This window comes from Antedon bifida, chromosome 4 (genome assembly GCF_963402885.1).
Source record: "Antedon bifida chromosome 4, ecAntBifi1.1, whole genome shotgun sequence".
Taxonomy (NCBI): Eukaryota; Metazoa; Echinodermata; class Crinoidea; order Comatulida; family Antedonidae; genus Antedon; species Antedon bifida.
Window position 1 is genome coordinate 6,667,578 of NC_136229.1, and position 15,080 is coordinate 6,682,657.

Sequence of the window (15,080 nt, forward strand, 5' to 3'; positions counted from 1 at the left end):
CGGAAACAAAAACGAGACTCAGAATGTTGCAATACCTACCAAACGAGAGTATATAATTGTTAATTAATTATGAAAACCCAACTTTTATAGCAAAAATCGTCCGAATTTATGTTAAAAACGATGAGTTTAGCCGCAAAAACTTAAATCAAACGAGAGTAGTCATAGAATATCGCACGCATATAGTGCCTTTAATAGAATAATGAGTGTTGAACATTATTTCGTATATTTATATACTAACATAAATAATAGCACATTTCTATGCTTAATAAAATCATATTTAATATATTAACAAAGGCTCTGATAACCTTTGTTTTCGGTCGATGTGATGTTTTTATAAAAAATTATGATGTAAAACGATCAAAATAAGATTGTTCATTGTTCTCCTATTAAAGGCACTAGGGGCGTGCCATAAATACGCTCGTTTGGTTTCAGTTTTTGTTCGGACGATTTTTGCTATAAAATTTGGGTTTTCATAATTAATTAACCATTATCTATTCTCGTTTGGTAGGTATTTGCAACATTCTGAGTCCCTTTTGTTTCCGTTTTGGTATTTATAGGACCATATCCTTCGCGAGCGTGTATTAACACCTCAAATTGTTTAGCCAAGGCTTGGGTAGTCCGGAACTCCACCCTGAATTCCTCTTTTACTTTCGCAAAAATGTTCTTATATATCTGTGAATCTTTTCTATTGCCTGCCATCCTTCACCGTACTTTCTCTTCCCCCCACAACTGAATAACATATCTTGTGATTTCATTCAACCACATACATGTTCACTTTTTCGTTCGACTGTCAAAACCACGAGGAAAACACACATGGTACGCGACGGTATCTGACCCGGGGTCACAACTGTCAATCAAATAACCGTTATTTCGTGTTGCAGCTAAGAATTGCTCAACGATAACCGGTTAAACGGCGTTCTAACACCGATTTAAATTGGTGTTTTTAACCGGTTATTTTGCGCTGCCTTTTAACCGGTTATCAAAAATGTGTCCTGTTTCTGCTGGCAAGAAAATGGAGTTAATTTATTCACACCGATTTTAATTTATTCACACCGATTTTAACCGGTTATTTTTATGCAGCAGAAACAGGCCCATAGTGTGATTACCCACTCTAATCTAAGCCTATTGACACATGCTTCACATCAAGCTCAGAGAACGAATGTTACTGCAAGTTCTGCCAGGATAATTTTGCTGAAGGATCACAGACATAAGCCTGTCTACACTATCAAACTTTATGTGGCAAAAAAATGTGATGTGCCCATATATGGACATGATGATATCATACCACTACCATATTTGGGCACATAACACTTTTTTGTCAAACTAGTTTGATAGTGTAGACAGAGCACTATTTTGGCCTTTTAATTAACTACGATTTTGTTTTGAAACAGAAACTCTTCAAAGAGATTAGTAGGGTGAGTGAAGAAGAGCATAAAGTCAAGAAACAGCTGAAAGAAGTGCGAAGCCAGGCTACTGTAGAATACACTAGCCTAAAGAAAGGTAATAAATGAGGGCTAGAAAAGAGTTGCTATAACATGCTTCCTAATGTCCTTGGTTAAGTTTATACATGCTTTGTCCAATACATGAATTTGTCTAAAAAAAATGTGCGCATATGTGGACATGATGATGTCATATCACTACCATATTTTGGAATATTACTACCATATTTGGGCACATCACACTTTTTTCATCAAACTAGTTTGATAGTATAGTCAGAGAATCATGAGTATAGCGGAATTTGTTTATTATTATTTTATATCTGTGTTTCTCTAAATATAAAAACAACTGGGGTGGAGTCATTCTCTCTTGACCCTTGACCTTTGACACATTCTATATATATTTTGAATTCCATGATATTGTCAGTATATTTCTGCACAATCAATAAATAAATATGTCAATATTTTCTTAATACTTCATTTAGAAATTGATGAATTGTACAGCCAAAAACGAAAAATTCAAGCAAACTATCAAGTTGAACTGAAGCAGTTCCACGAACAACGTGCAATGCTACGTGAGCAAAATGAACGACAGAAGACGCTACAACGTGAAGCGAAACACAGAGAATTGTAAGTTTGAAAATGAAAGTGATAAAATAAAACAAATATCGTTGGCATCCAAAAATAGAGAATTGGAAATAATACCAGCAATATAGGGGATGTCATAATAGGGGTTTGAGAAGTAAAGGATAACCATATTTGGAAAGTAAAGGATAACCATATTTGGAAAGTAAAGGATAACCATATTTGGAAAGTAAAGGATAACCATATTTGGGAAGTAAATAATAACCATTTGGAAATACACGAATGAATAGTGCCCAAATAAGGCATATCCTGTTAATGTCCATGTGATTAAGTGAATTACCATTTATTCGTTGCTTTCATAAGACATAATTAAAAATAAATTATTTTAATTTTATTTTAAATTTTCAACTGTTATATTTTCATGCTACAAATTGTATTGTACTGATGATCAGCTTTGGCTGGATGGACCATCCTTGTTAAATATTGTTGAAATAAAATAAAAAATTATTTATGAAAACATTTGTTTTTCTTAAAAATGGATCATCCTCGTTAAATATTGTTGAAATAAAATACAAAATTATTTATGAAACAATTGTTTTCTCTTAAATTTGTAGCAAACAGAAATTTAAAGAACAAGTGTCCGAGCCGTTCTCCTACAAGTTAAAAGTTTGCAACATATTAAATACCTACCTCGTGAGATGCACAAGTGATAGCACTGATTCAGGGCCAAACCATGCTTTAACAGATAGGAACTCTCAGTTTATACCTCCCATTCAAGATGCTGCTGCTGTTAGCTCTAGCCACGTTCCAACCAGTAAGTATTGTAGTGCATTTCTCTATCACACTTTATAGGCCCATGGTTCAACACCAGGACCAGAATCAATGCTTTCTGTGATCTACAGTGATTTTAGCGCATTATGGCGACCATCTTTTGCTAGATGTGATTTTATTTAACATACGATACCATATGTATTATCATTTTAACACCGAGGTACTATGAAATTTGGTTGGTTGGTTTACATTTTGATTTACATACAGAAATAAACTGAATACAAAAAAAAAGTGTTTAACCAATGAATCTAAAGAGATCTTACGAACTTGCTATTAAATACATGAATTGAATTATAAACAAATGATTGTCGGCAACGTTTAGTGTTTTGATTCAGAGTGATTAGTCTACCAGTTTGGCTAAGCTTAAAGAATTTATTTAGAGGGTGAACAGGATGCGATCGGGATCCTCAGATTAGTATAAAAAACACCTATATTTACCCACCTACAAGTGTTTTATTTTCTATATAATTATATATATGTAATTGATTACTGTTCCTCAAAGATTTCCTCACCAGAGAGAGACAGGGTGGTATGTTGTCCTTGCCAGGATACAAATATCCTCATCAGGAAACAAAACTCTACTGTATAAATATGCCCTTCTATGTAAACCTACAGAAAAATATTCACTATTGTACATGCAACATTCTAGTAAAACATAAGGGCTACTTATAGAAATAGGAAACAATGTAGAATTAATGAAAGAACAGTCAGGAACTTTCTAGTAGTATACTATTTATAGAAACAATAAGCCAATTGGATTTAAAAATAAGATATTGATTATGTACGAGAATCATCTAGAAGGATCACTTCGGTTTATTTGGCTGTCTGTCTGCAAGATTATGTCAAAACAAGTTGTGACTAGTCTAAAGCTTTGTCTACACTATCAAACTACTTTGACAAAAAAAAGTGTGGTGTGACCAAATATAGTAGTGATATGCCCAAATATGGTGATATGACATAATCATGACTTGTAAAACTAAACCGTTTCTAACAGCCATGTCCCCTTTATTACCGAACTGCTAAACAAACTCGAATCATTGCTCAACTGGTTTAGGTATCTTTAATCTCTGGAGTGGTTTTTTTTGTGACTTTTATATTTGTGATTTGTGTTACTGATTTATTTATGCATTTTTTGTCAATCATACACAATTCAGCCTAATGTTAAAATAAAGTATACTTGTGTATACTAGACCTAACTCCACTGAAGACTAAAATAAAATGTGGAGTGGAGGTACGCGATCAATTACGTGATCTATCCGCAATTTTCTCAAATCATGCTTTTAGTTGTATATTAAACTGTAAATAATAAATACACCATATTTTCATATCATCATATAAGGATTTATAATGGATTTTTTTTTACACTGTTGTAAGAACAACTGGCTAAAAAAGCATACAGTGTGCTCTACTAAGTTTATATCATCTTTCTCTAATCTCTTTTCTTGATCTTTTAATCTCTTTTCTTGATCTTTTAATCTCTTTTCTTGATCTTTTAATCTCTTTTCTTGATCTTTTAATCTCTTTTCTTGATCTTTTAATAATAGGTACCTCACTTTCAGCATCATCATCTTTTAATGAAGATGTTGGTCGTGTCATTATACGCAAGAAGAACGAGGAGGATGAATGGATGTTTGCTGGTAACGTGACCAGGATGAGGAAAAAACAAGCTAAGATGCGCAGTCGAAAAGCGTCATGGATGGTATGCTTAAAAAAAGATATATATATTTCCCAAATGCAGGATATTTATCATCACATATCATACATTAATTATAACACACCTGAGTAGATTCTGGTCATTTGATTGGATAATAAATGAATGCTTTATATGTGTGCAATGGAACAAATATTTTCATTTAATAATAATACCACATTTATATAGCGCCCTTTTCATGAGTAATCATGCTCAAAGGCGCTTTACAAGCATTATTACCCCCAGTATGGAAACATACTCCCATAATGCAGCCGGTAACCAGCGCAAAGTTGTGTGTAGATCTAACTGGGTACCCATTTATACACCTGGGTGGAGAGAGGCAACGTAAGTAAAGTATCTTGCCTACGGATACAAGCAATGCGGCGAGAGTTGGATTCGAACCTAGGTCTGACGATCGGTAGTCCAACGTCCAACACACTGCGCCACACGCCCTTACGTTACGCATTTGGTAAAAGACGAAATGTTCTATTTTTACCTCATGAAATTATTTGTACCATTGCATTCATGAACATTTATTATTTTTTGTATAATATTGAGACTTTCATCTCGCTAGATTTCCTACTCAAACTGTTGGTCAGTAAAAAAATAAAATAATTGATTAAATTCTCCCTGAAGAAAAGTCTAAGCAGTTTTGTTTTTTACTTTCAGAGTAAGAGCATTAGTCATCCACCAGACATTTTCCCATTGTTTTCTGAAGTAGGTCTGACAGCGCCCTCATCAGTTGGGGATGTAGCTGATGTACTTGCTCAACTACAGAAAGTCAAGGTAAAAAGAAATTTTTTTATTAAATAAATTTTTAAATAAACTACATTTGAAAATTGTCCGCCATCTTGGATCCAAGATGGCAGCCATAATGGCATCTCCTGTTCTGTAGCGGGTGTCTATCCTATTCAAACTATAATAGGTTTATATATAATTTTTCCAAGCCATATCTTGAATGGTATTTCATGCAAAAACCTTAATAAATATCACAATATTTTTATAAATTTTTTTAAATATATATATATATTTATATTCACAGGATCAGTATGAACAATGCTCACGTAAGAAATCATCCGACACTGGAAACACAGGAATTGATTCCGGTACGGCATCCAGCTCTGAATGTTACTCCCCGAGTACAGCTGAAATGGTACCCGATTATAAGAAATACGGTTGTATACAAAAATCTGAATTAAATGACGGTACCGATCCAACGAACAATGAAGAGGATGATATTGATAGTGTGTTTGACGACAACACCGACAACATTGTGTGCGCTGTTGACGAAGATGATGACACATATCAAGAAGGGGTGTCAATTATACCAAGTTTGAAGAGTAACGAGGAGAGACCTCAGTTAAAGTTAAAAATCTCAAACAATCATTTCGAGTCTGAAGTTTCACTGCCAAAGCAATTTCAAGACCAGTGTACATTAGAAGCTGCCGATGCCTTAACTAGCCAGGAGGTTACTCCTACTGATGATAGATTCGCGTCTGAATTCGGGGCTGAGAAATTACTGCCAGAAGACAATGTGCTTAAAGTTGGAATAGAGTTTTGATGACAATTTATGTGTCGGGTGTACGTTAATTACTGATAAAAGCAGTGGCGTAACAGCCATGTGGTTAAACCCAGAGGCTCTACAGTTTAAGGGGCCTCAGAGCATGAGCAGCCTAATGCAGCTACCCAGCATTGGTGGGCCTTTATGAGTGCTAAACCAGGGCCTTTTCCCCTGCCTTACGCCACTGCTTAAATAAATTATGTTACCAAAGCACAGCATCACTTTAAAAACATGGTCAGTAGGTCAGATTATTTTTTTTTGGTGATTATATATTAATGATAGAGGACGCTATAGAATTTTCAATTATGCATGGTATTAAAAAAAAGATTAATGCTTACTTACCGTACCTAGATTTTACAAAATTTCAGGTCATTGGGCCTAGGCAACATAATTTTTTTAGGCTTAGCCTCTAGGTAGTGCAAAAATAAATGCAAGATTCTCTCAAAAACTGAGAATAAAGTTTTAATGTTATGCTAATTGTAATACCTATTCACACATACAAGATATGATATATGTTACACAGAGATGAATGTTACATTGTATGAAGTTTAACAGTTTATGTACAGCCTGTAAGTGTAAGACTTAATACACAGATTTTACAATTTTATACACATTAAATGCATGAAATATGTGTTAAATTTGGTTACATTCTCTTGTATGTGGTAATAGAGTATACACTAGGAATCTTAACTTATGTAAAAATAAATTATATATGTATATTTTAGCTTTCATGCAAATGTTGTGTGTGGTATTTAATTGGTTTCTATTCTATAATTTAAAAAAATTCAGACAGTCATTGGCAAAACTGAAGAAGGAAATTGTATTATTAAATGTTTATTTATATTTATTTGTCAAATTAAGCAACACTAGAGACAGGGTTGTATATTGCATTTTGTTGTTGCCTCCACCCAGGAGTTTTAATTGGTTCGAAGTGTAAATAAAATGGCAGTAAAAACAAATACAACTTACTCTTACATTAGTGATGTTACCAAGCCCATAGCCAGGGGGTTCGAACAAACTCCCTTTTCTTAAAATACCCTCAGATCAGCATTGAAAATGATGGTAGATAGGCCTAACTATAGCCTAGCTCATGATGACTATAAAATGCTGGTTACGGGCTGGCTTACTGTGTACATATTACTGTATTATGACTTGGGTATAATTGGTATTTGTTGCTTAAAACAAAGTTGTTTATTTTATGATGTTTATAATTCTACTAGGTGAATTTAGAAATTTAAAAAACCAATTAAAACTTAAAATTAATTTAGTACTACAAACCAGATGAATGTTTTCAATCGCTTCTATTGTTGAGTGTTACTAGAAGGTGTTCAGTTCTTTTTGGTAAAGTGTGGTTCCCACACAACGTAAGAAAATGGCCTTCCAATAATTGTGTTTGCCCCGTCTGCGTGAAATCAAACCGATGTTTGCAGCACTGTTGCGTCATCGGTTCCCGATTATGCAATACAGTACTTTGCGTCGATACGTAGCTACATTACATTGTGTCGCTAGTGGGAACCATGCTCAAGACAAACTCACTCCCTAGGTGTAATAAAGCCTGGGTAAAAAATAGATAAATAAATAACACTTTGCAAGTGATGCTCCAATCTGTTCTTGTAGTACTGAGTAGTTGTATGGCTATGATTTTAAGAAAATTTAACATAATTCAAAACAAATATTATTTTGTATGCTACATGTTACAAGCATTCCATCAACCAGGAGAATAGTTGTTCTTAAACATTTATGTAGGCCTTATACTCCATGGACAGAGAATGAAATAATAAAAGTTAGGGGAAAAATGGCAAAATCAGCAGTGTGTTCATGTTACAAGAGTTGTCAAAACAATATAGACTATCTGATAACAAGTTGGAAGCTTTTTTCCATTTTCCCCCTAACTCCGATTCTTTTTTTGAAATCATAGCTGTATTCTAGAATTTTGCTCAATGTTGTATGTTGCAAATTTTAAAATTTATAAAGGTTTATTATTGTATGTCATTATTATATTCAAGTGGTGAACCTTGACATTAATAATTAATTTAATCAGTAAATTTGTTATTGTTTTCTAATATGAAACATTGTCTAAGCTCTGTCTACACTATCAACCTAGTTTGACAAAAAAAGTATGATGTGCCCAAATATAGTAGTGATATACTTAAATATGGTAGTGATATGACATCATCATATATTGGCACATAAAATTTGTTTGTCACATAAAGTTTAATAGTGTAGACAGAGCTTAATCTGAATATGAACCTTGGTCCCCATAGGGGTCTGGTTATTCAAATTGTAATAAGATTGTTTACAGCATGTATTCTTGTTTAGATACTTTAGTTATGTTGGTAATATATTGGTGGTACAGTTATATGCTATGTTAATTAAGGCCAGTAGAGTCAGTTCGTATCGAGTTGCTACTAAAGTTGCCATTAGGGTTAATAATAATTAATAAATGTACTTATTAAAAGGAAATGACTGACTTTAAGGGTCTTTCACACCGGTTCCAGTCCGGCGAATCGAGCATCAATGTTTCGTTTTCACGACGCTCCATGCGGCTATGCGCCAATCAATATGCGCGTAGCCGCGTGAAAACGAAACATTGAAGTTCGATTGGATTTTCCGGCGCCGGACCGGAACCGTGCCGGAACAGGTGTGAAACCCTTTAGTGTGATTGGTGAATTGAAACTGGGTTTCTATAACACATTTGATTGTATTCTTGCCTTTTAATTGGTTAATTACGCTTTTTACGATTTTGCTTGTGATTGGTAAACTCACTTGCGTTGTGCCTATGTCATTGCATTACACCCAAGTGTGACCCAAGCTTAAGGGGAGACAGACAGCAGTGTCCTAGCATGCCATCTACTCAAAAAAGGCTAAAGGTCATGTTGTTGAATAATTCACAGTAGGTGTGTTATAAAACAAATAATGACTATTTCATTTGTTGGAAGATTGACTTTTCTATTTAACTCATGAATTATTCTCACTCTCATTATTTGTACACGATTGTATTTGCTCATTATAACATGATGATGTAAACATTGAGATGATTGTTGTCATTTATGTTGCAAATCATTGGAAATAAATACAGAGTTCTTGCGATCAAGTTAGATTTTTCCAAATAAGGGGTGTAGCCTAATATCATCCAATCAGATGATCAGGCAATATACTCAGGTGTTATTTAAAATATCAATATGAATGCATATGATAAGAATATTTTTATGAGTTGGATGAAAAACTTCATATTCAACTAATGAAAATATTCGTTCCATTGCACAAATAAAACAAATGGAACATTCCTTTTGGCAAATTTATAATTTGGGTTAGTGAATTCGTAATTGCTAAAATTACTGGTGTGTTAGTGAGAATCAAAACAAATACAAACTGTTAATATTTATACAAGACGTTAGAGCAATTTCTTTGTATGTTAAAGGTAATCATTAGTGTATCTTCGTGAAAACTCAAAATCCATATCAGATGTGTAGTGTCTGTCTTGCTAGTGTTACTCCATGGCGCTACCCACAACTTGTTGATGCTGTAATAAATTGTTTTGATATGAATTGTAATTAATATTTTAATTATTCATAATGAGGATAAATGTGAATTGTAGTAATCTACAATCCATTATTTATTTTTGCTGCAGATAGCACAAATGCTGTTATATTTTAGGTTAGTTGATCATAATAATTCCAATTTTTTCCATCATTTTTTCACCACAAATCACTCTTGATCGAACAACATTTTATTGTATTTTAAGTGGAGTAGGACTTTCTGTCCGTTTTACATGATTTATCATTTTAATGTCTCATAATAGTTATTCATTTTGACAAAAAATTGTATTGAAAAAAAAAAAATTGACTGGCAGTTGAATTTAACCGTTTATTTTGTATTTTTATAAGTGAAAACATTATTTTTTTTATTAATCTTCATTTTTCCAGTTTTTTGGGGACAATACATCTTTAAATTAGATATTATTTATATTTTTTTTTATCCAGTTCTAATCTGTATTGTGCTCATGTACCTCATTTCACTCACAAAGCGGTACAAAACTTTATATGTGCGAGAAGAGAAGCTTCTAAGCCCAACATACACCTATCATATCGCCAAGTTTATACACACTGGTTTGCACCCAGGCATGTTTAAACTCTTTTGCTAGGCGATATGAAAGGGCTATTAATGGTGTTGGAGTTTTATCTGTTATCTTTTTTTTTCTTCACATTTTTAATTTTTATCTGTTTTTTTTTCTTTTCAGTAAACAATGAACAGTTTTAAGATATGATGTTAAACTACTATATATTTAACTATATTTTTGAATTGTAGATACTGAATAAAATATAATTAAATGAAATTTATTGATGACTTAAGTTAATGAACAATAAATTGACTGATTCAGTTTTTATTTGTGTTGTTTGTGTATTTGTTCTATAAACTTTTGAATGGAAGAATTTGATGCTTAAGCTCTGTCTCAAACTAGTTTGACAAAAGTGTGATGTGCCCAAATATGGCAGTGACATAATATTTCTTTTTGTGACATCAAGTTTGATAGTGTAGACAGAGCTTTAGTCAGGTTTTCATAATAATTTTTATTAAAAGGACTCAAACCAAAGAGGTGAAATAATTACCTTAGTGTCACAACTTGTCTTGATCATTGCTCAACAATTGATTCACTATGAGAGGGCGTATGAAATTTGGCCACTCCAATCGGCCAATCAGATACGCTAGTTTGCATACATGCCCTCTCCTCAGTCACGTACCACAATGCAGCTGAGCACATATCATGGAGGAAAGAAAGCTCTGTCTACACTATCAAACTTTACGTGACAAAAATATGTAATGTGCCCTTATATGAACATGATGATGTCATATCACTACCGTATTTGAGCATATCACTACCATATTTGGGCACATCACACTTTTTTTGTCAAACTAGTTTGATAGTGTAGACAGAGCTTTATACAGGTGAGCATATTTATATCCCAAGGTGGGATTATACTCAAGTCAGTGTGTATTTTATTTGGAAGTATAACACAACTTTATAAACAAATATTCGTTCAATTGGTTTTATTAAGATCAAAACATAGATTATTCACCAAAATAGTTACTGTAAATCAATACTTGCAAACAGTACAAGGTGTAGAAATTCAATCATTATTAATGGACGGAAAAAGAGAATAAAACACTAAATAAATAAAATATATAGTTTTCTTCACATACATATTTATATACTTCTATGGTATTTACCAATTAATTTACTATGTATGTAACTATAAGGCAATTATACTAATTAAAGATATTTTATACAAGTTTATCAATTAATTGATTCCAAAAAATAAAATCATTTTGGTTTTCAAAAGTTCAGAATACCATTTGATTTTGGTTAAATTATAACCATATTTGGATTCTGTTATCTTGTCTGATTCAACTGGATATGAAACTGGAATGTAGTAATAATGGACGTCTGTTCTGATCTTGTATTTACAAAGAAATGCTGTACATGCGTTTTTCATTATAAGTCTGGAGACATTGGATTCTATTTCTTACTGGGTGCAATGATCCCTTCCAACTGGGTCTGTTAAATAAAAGTATAATTTAAAAGTAAAAAAAAATATATATTACTGTATTTGAAAATTCGATTTTGACAAACCAAAATTAGTTACTGACCTGACGAGTACTTTCTTCAGTGTTAAGCAAAATGCTCACCGTTAGGTTGCGTTCACCTAACAATACGGTCGTAAAATCGTGAAATGAGCACTGAAACTGTCAGTCAGGTCAGTAACTAATTTTGGTTTGTCAAAATCGAATTTTAAAATAATGTATCTTCAAACCAGATGAACACTTTCAATCATATATTACTGTAGTCACAAAATAATAAACAATTTACAAAAAGGCAGTAAATATATAGTTAACTCTTCCAAAACTGTAATGCAACAATATGTGTTTATACTATTTAAAATTCCTTATTCACACTGATCCTAAGGGAAACACAGTTATAATAAAAACATTCTGTAAATTCTATAAATTAATTATTAGATTAAAGATGTATTGTCCCCCTTAAAAAATTATTTTTTTTGTCGAATATGCCATTTTAATGTCACATAATAATTATCCACTTTGAACAAAAATTGAATCGAAAAACAATGTATTTACCTGAAAAAACTGTAATTTAAAGCAAAATATAGCCAAATTGGCTGCCAGCCAATGGGCTTTTGGTTGAATTTGACCATGTATTTTGTCATTTTATATGAGAAAACATAATATTTTTGTTTACGGAATGGATTAACTTTATTAAAACTACTAAATAACCTATTTAAATTCTGATTTAATTAATCTTATTTTTCATGTTTTTGGGGGACAATACATCTTTAATCCTTATTAATACTATTTAAGGGAAATGTTTCATTTAAGTGTGATTGGTGAATGTGATCACTGATTTTTCGGTACATTCTGTGTCAATGTATCGGTTTATGGATTTGGGAGAGTTGGTTTTTTTTGGTGGACTGCTGTCATTCAAAAAAAAAAAAAAAACCTGACAAAATATGGAAAAAAAAATAGGCAAATGTGAGAGTGTACCTTTAGTTGTTGGTTTGTCCTTTTAAGGAATTGAATCTCTTCCGAGTGTTTCTTTTCTTCAACCTGTCTTCGTTCTGCTTCTCGTTTTTCGATGGCGTCGCATTTAGCCTTCAATTCGTTAACTCCACGTTCAAGATCTCGTTTGTCTTGTTCTAGTTCTTGTATCTAGTAAAAAAATTGAAAAAATTATTCATACAAGATTTTATTGAAAAACGTCCTGTGGTTTTGGAGATCAATCAATAATCAATAATAAATTTTATTTCTCAAATAAAAACAAAAGTACAGATAACATTTTATAAAATATTACATAATAAATGAGAAAAGGGGTACCCCACAATATGAGATGATTTAAGTAAATATTACTTAAACTAACCCTAAATAATCTATTTTTGTTATACTACTATCACATGGGATGAAGGTGGCTGTCAGAAGACATGATACTGTAGTATGTTTAAAGTCCCTAGACACGATACCACTCGTGCATCGGGTATGAATTTCTTACAGGTATGAAACAACTTTCTTCTACAATAAGGGTCCCTTCATACTTAATACCCCTTTCAAAGTCTCCGGAGTTTTGCTTTTGGTGTGAAAGGGGTATTATATATGCTGCAACAAAACAGCACATATTTGTCTGTCCACAACAACATGGATTGAGATGTTAATAGTAAAAACCTATTACGACTTCTTTTTATTATGGTTTTCCTGTACCTTTTTCTCCATGTCTGCCTTGCCTTGTTCAGCCTGCAGAGCTTTTCTCATACCGAATGCTACACTGCTTTCGTACAATGTCTGATAAGCGGCAATTGTCATGCGAATTTCATCTCTTACCCGCAGCAAAAGAAGACCTCGTTCTGCACAATTAATTGTCACCTGTCGAATCAATTCATCTAAAAAAAAACATCCAAGATCGAATTACATATAAATCATTATCAAAATTAATAAATAAATATGTGTATTTTTGTTTATATTAACATTGAAAACATTTTCCAGACCTAAATAAACCTAATTTTATACATTATGTTACTTAATATAAAATAGATATCAACACAATCAATAGTCCATTTTGTGCATATTTATGTCATATAATTCTTTGATAGTATTTACCGAAACATTGTGAGTAAAGCTCTCTCCTGACAGGACAAATGCCTGTTTCCCTTGCTTGTCGTTGTTGTAACCTCATATCAAGCTGTTCTTGAAGATTGACCACATCAAGTCGGGTGGCTGGTGTACTGGACACCTGTTGAACCCACAGTTGACCATTTTCTGTCCACTCTCTAAAAATTATGAAGAATGAAGTTAGACATTTGGAGGACATTAAAAAAGAAACAACAGAATTTGAGTGGTTTTAGTTGTTTATTGTTTTCATATTTACCTAGGTGGTAGGATGGAATTAAGTATTTCGTCCGTTTGTTGTGCCTTCTGGGCATCCATAGGAGGCAGCTTACTTCCGCCTTTTGGTGGTGGACTTGGTACAGGACCACCATTGCTAGTATTAGGTGGTGGAGAGCTGGTCTTCAGAGCTCTTGCCTGGAAATATATGGTTAGACTATGATATAGGCTATGGTAAAGGTGTAAAATAGGTTTCATTAATTTAAACTCTAAATGAATTTTCTTTTTAAACTGTTGATATTATATATGTATAGGCTATATATAATTATGACATGAATCATAAGGTTTATCGCAAATAGCTTGAATTTGCAAGGAACGTCATTGCACAATGCATGATGGGAACGGTTTGGGCGCAAACATCACGACGCGTATGTACAAACAAATCGCGTAGCCTAGGCATACGTGCGCGTGTGCTCCCAAACCCTTCCCACAATGCGCCGCTCATGCTATTTGCGACCTTTTTGAATGATGAATAATAAATGAGTGAGTTTGTTTTGCATGATGATGAAGGTCCATCTGATTGACGCCCTCAATTCACATGATGGTTGGAGGCCTTCTTCATTTTCAAGAAGTTCTTCTTGCTTTCATTTTGCCTATTTAATTTCAGCCTATCCTACCTACCAGCCTAGGCCTCCCCTCACTCAGGTGACTTTCTAATACTTATTAGGCCTAACCTAGCCTACTGTCTGTTTGGGCCTTACTGCTCGCGACTCTCTCAGCAGAGTACAGTGGACAGTGTCAGTCATCAGTCAGCGCCAGCCACCAGGGCAGGCTCACCCACAGCTCATTCACTCATCATCATCAAAATTTCAAATGGCAATGGAATTAATTTCAACTTACCCTTGGTGTTTTCTTTTCTGGATTACGGCTTACCAGCACCGGGTTATCATATTTAACAAGGGATGTATTTGGTGGAATCATTTTAACTCAGAAAATCTCTACAAATGTGAAAAATTACACTTGATTTCTATTACTACACTTCCACAAAATTATTCCCCTACTGATTTTTTGATAACCATGGAAACATGAC

The 15,080-nt window shown here is 33.3% G+C and overlaps 2 protein-coding genes across 2 annotated transcripts in view; one reads left to right on the forward strand and one right to left on the reverse strand.

Moving 5' to 3' along the window:
• The window catches only part of LOC144841296 (uncharacterized), a 29,026-nt gene extending 18,536 nt beyond the window's left edge, over window positions 1-10,490 (forward strand). The window contains exons 6-11 of the mRNA XM_078697578.1: window positions 1,392-1,500; window positions 1,922-2,066; window positions 2,636-2,835; window positions 4,397-4,551; window positions 5,212-5,328; window positions 5,585-10,490. Coding sequence (XP_078553704.1) covers window positions 1,392-1,500; window positions 1,922-2,066; window positions 2,636-2,835; window positions 4,397-4,551; window positions 5,212-5,328; window positions 5,585-6,103 — 1,245 coding nt within the window. The 3' untranslated portion in view covers window positions 6,104-10,490. The remainder of the gene's footprint in view (window positions 1-1,391; window positions 1,501-1,921; window positions 2,067-2,635; window positions 2,836-4,396; window positions 4,552-5,211; window positions 5,329-5,584) is intronic.
• A 677-nt stretch (window positions 10,491-11,167) lies between these two features.
• LOC144841527 (33 kDa inner dynein arm light chain, axonemal) lies at window positions 11,168-15,064 on the reverse strand. Its single transcript, XM_078697888.1, has 6 exons — window positions 14,891-15,064; window positions 14,034-14,188; window positions 13,766-13,935; window positions 13,370-13,548; window positions 12,662-12,826; window positions 11,168-11,660 (listed from the first exon to the last, which is right to left on the reverse strand). Exons 1-6 carry the CDS (start codon window positions 14,969-14,971, stop codon window positions 11,622-11,624), a joined length of 789 nt encoding a protein of 262 aa, XP_078554014.1. The 5' UTR covers window positions 14,972-15,064; the 3' UTR covers window positions 11,168-11,621.
• Between the last annotated feature and the right edge of the window lie 16 nt (window positions 15,065-15,080).

What these genes read in the sequence shown, in the direction of transcription:
- LOC144841527 (XM_078697888.1), bottom strand. Translation starts at nt 14,971, where the DNA reads ATGATTCCACCAAATACATCCCTTGTTAAATATGATAACCCGGTGCTG. An exon ending in GCTTTACTCACAATGTTTCG is followed by an intron (nt 13,549 to 13,765) that starts GTAAATACTATC and finishes GTTTTTTTTTAG; the next exon opens with ATGAATTGATTCGACAGGTG. An exon ending in GGACAAACCAACAACTAAAG is followed by an intron (nt 11,661 to 12,661) that starts GTACACTCTCAC and finishes TTTATTTAACAG; the next exon opens with ACCCAGTTGGAAGGGATCAT.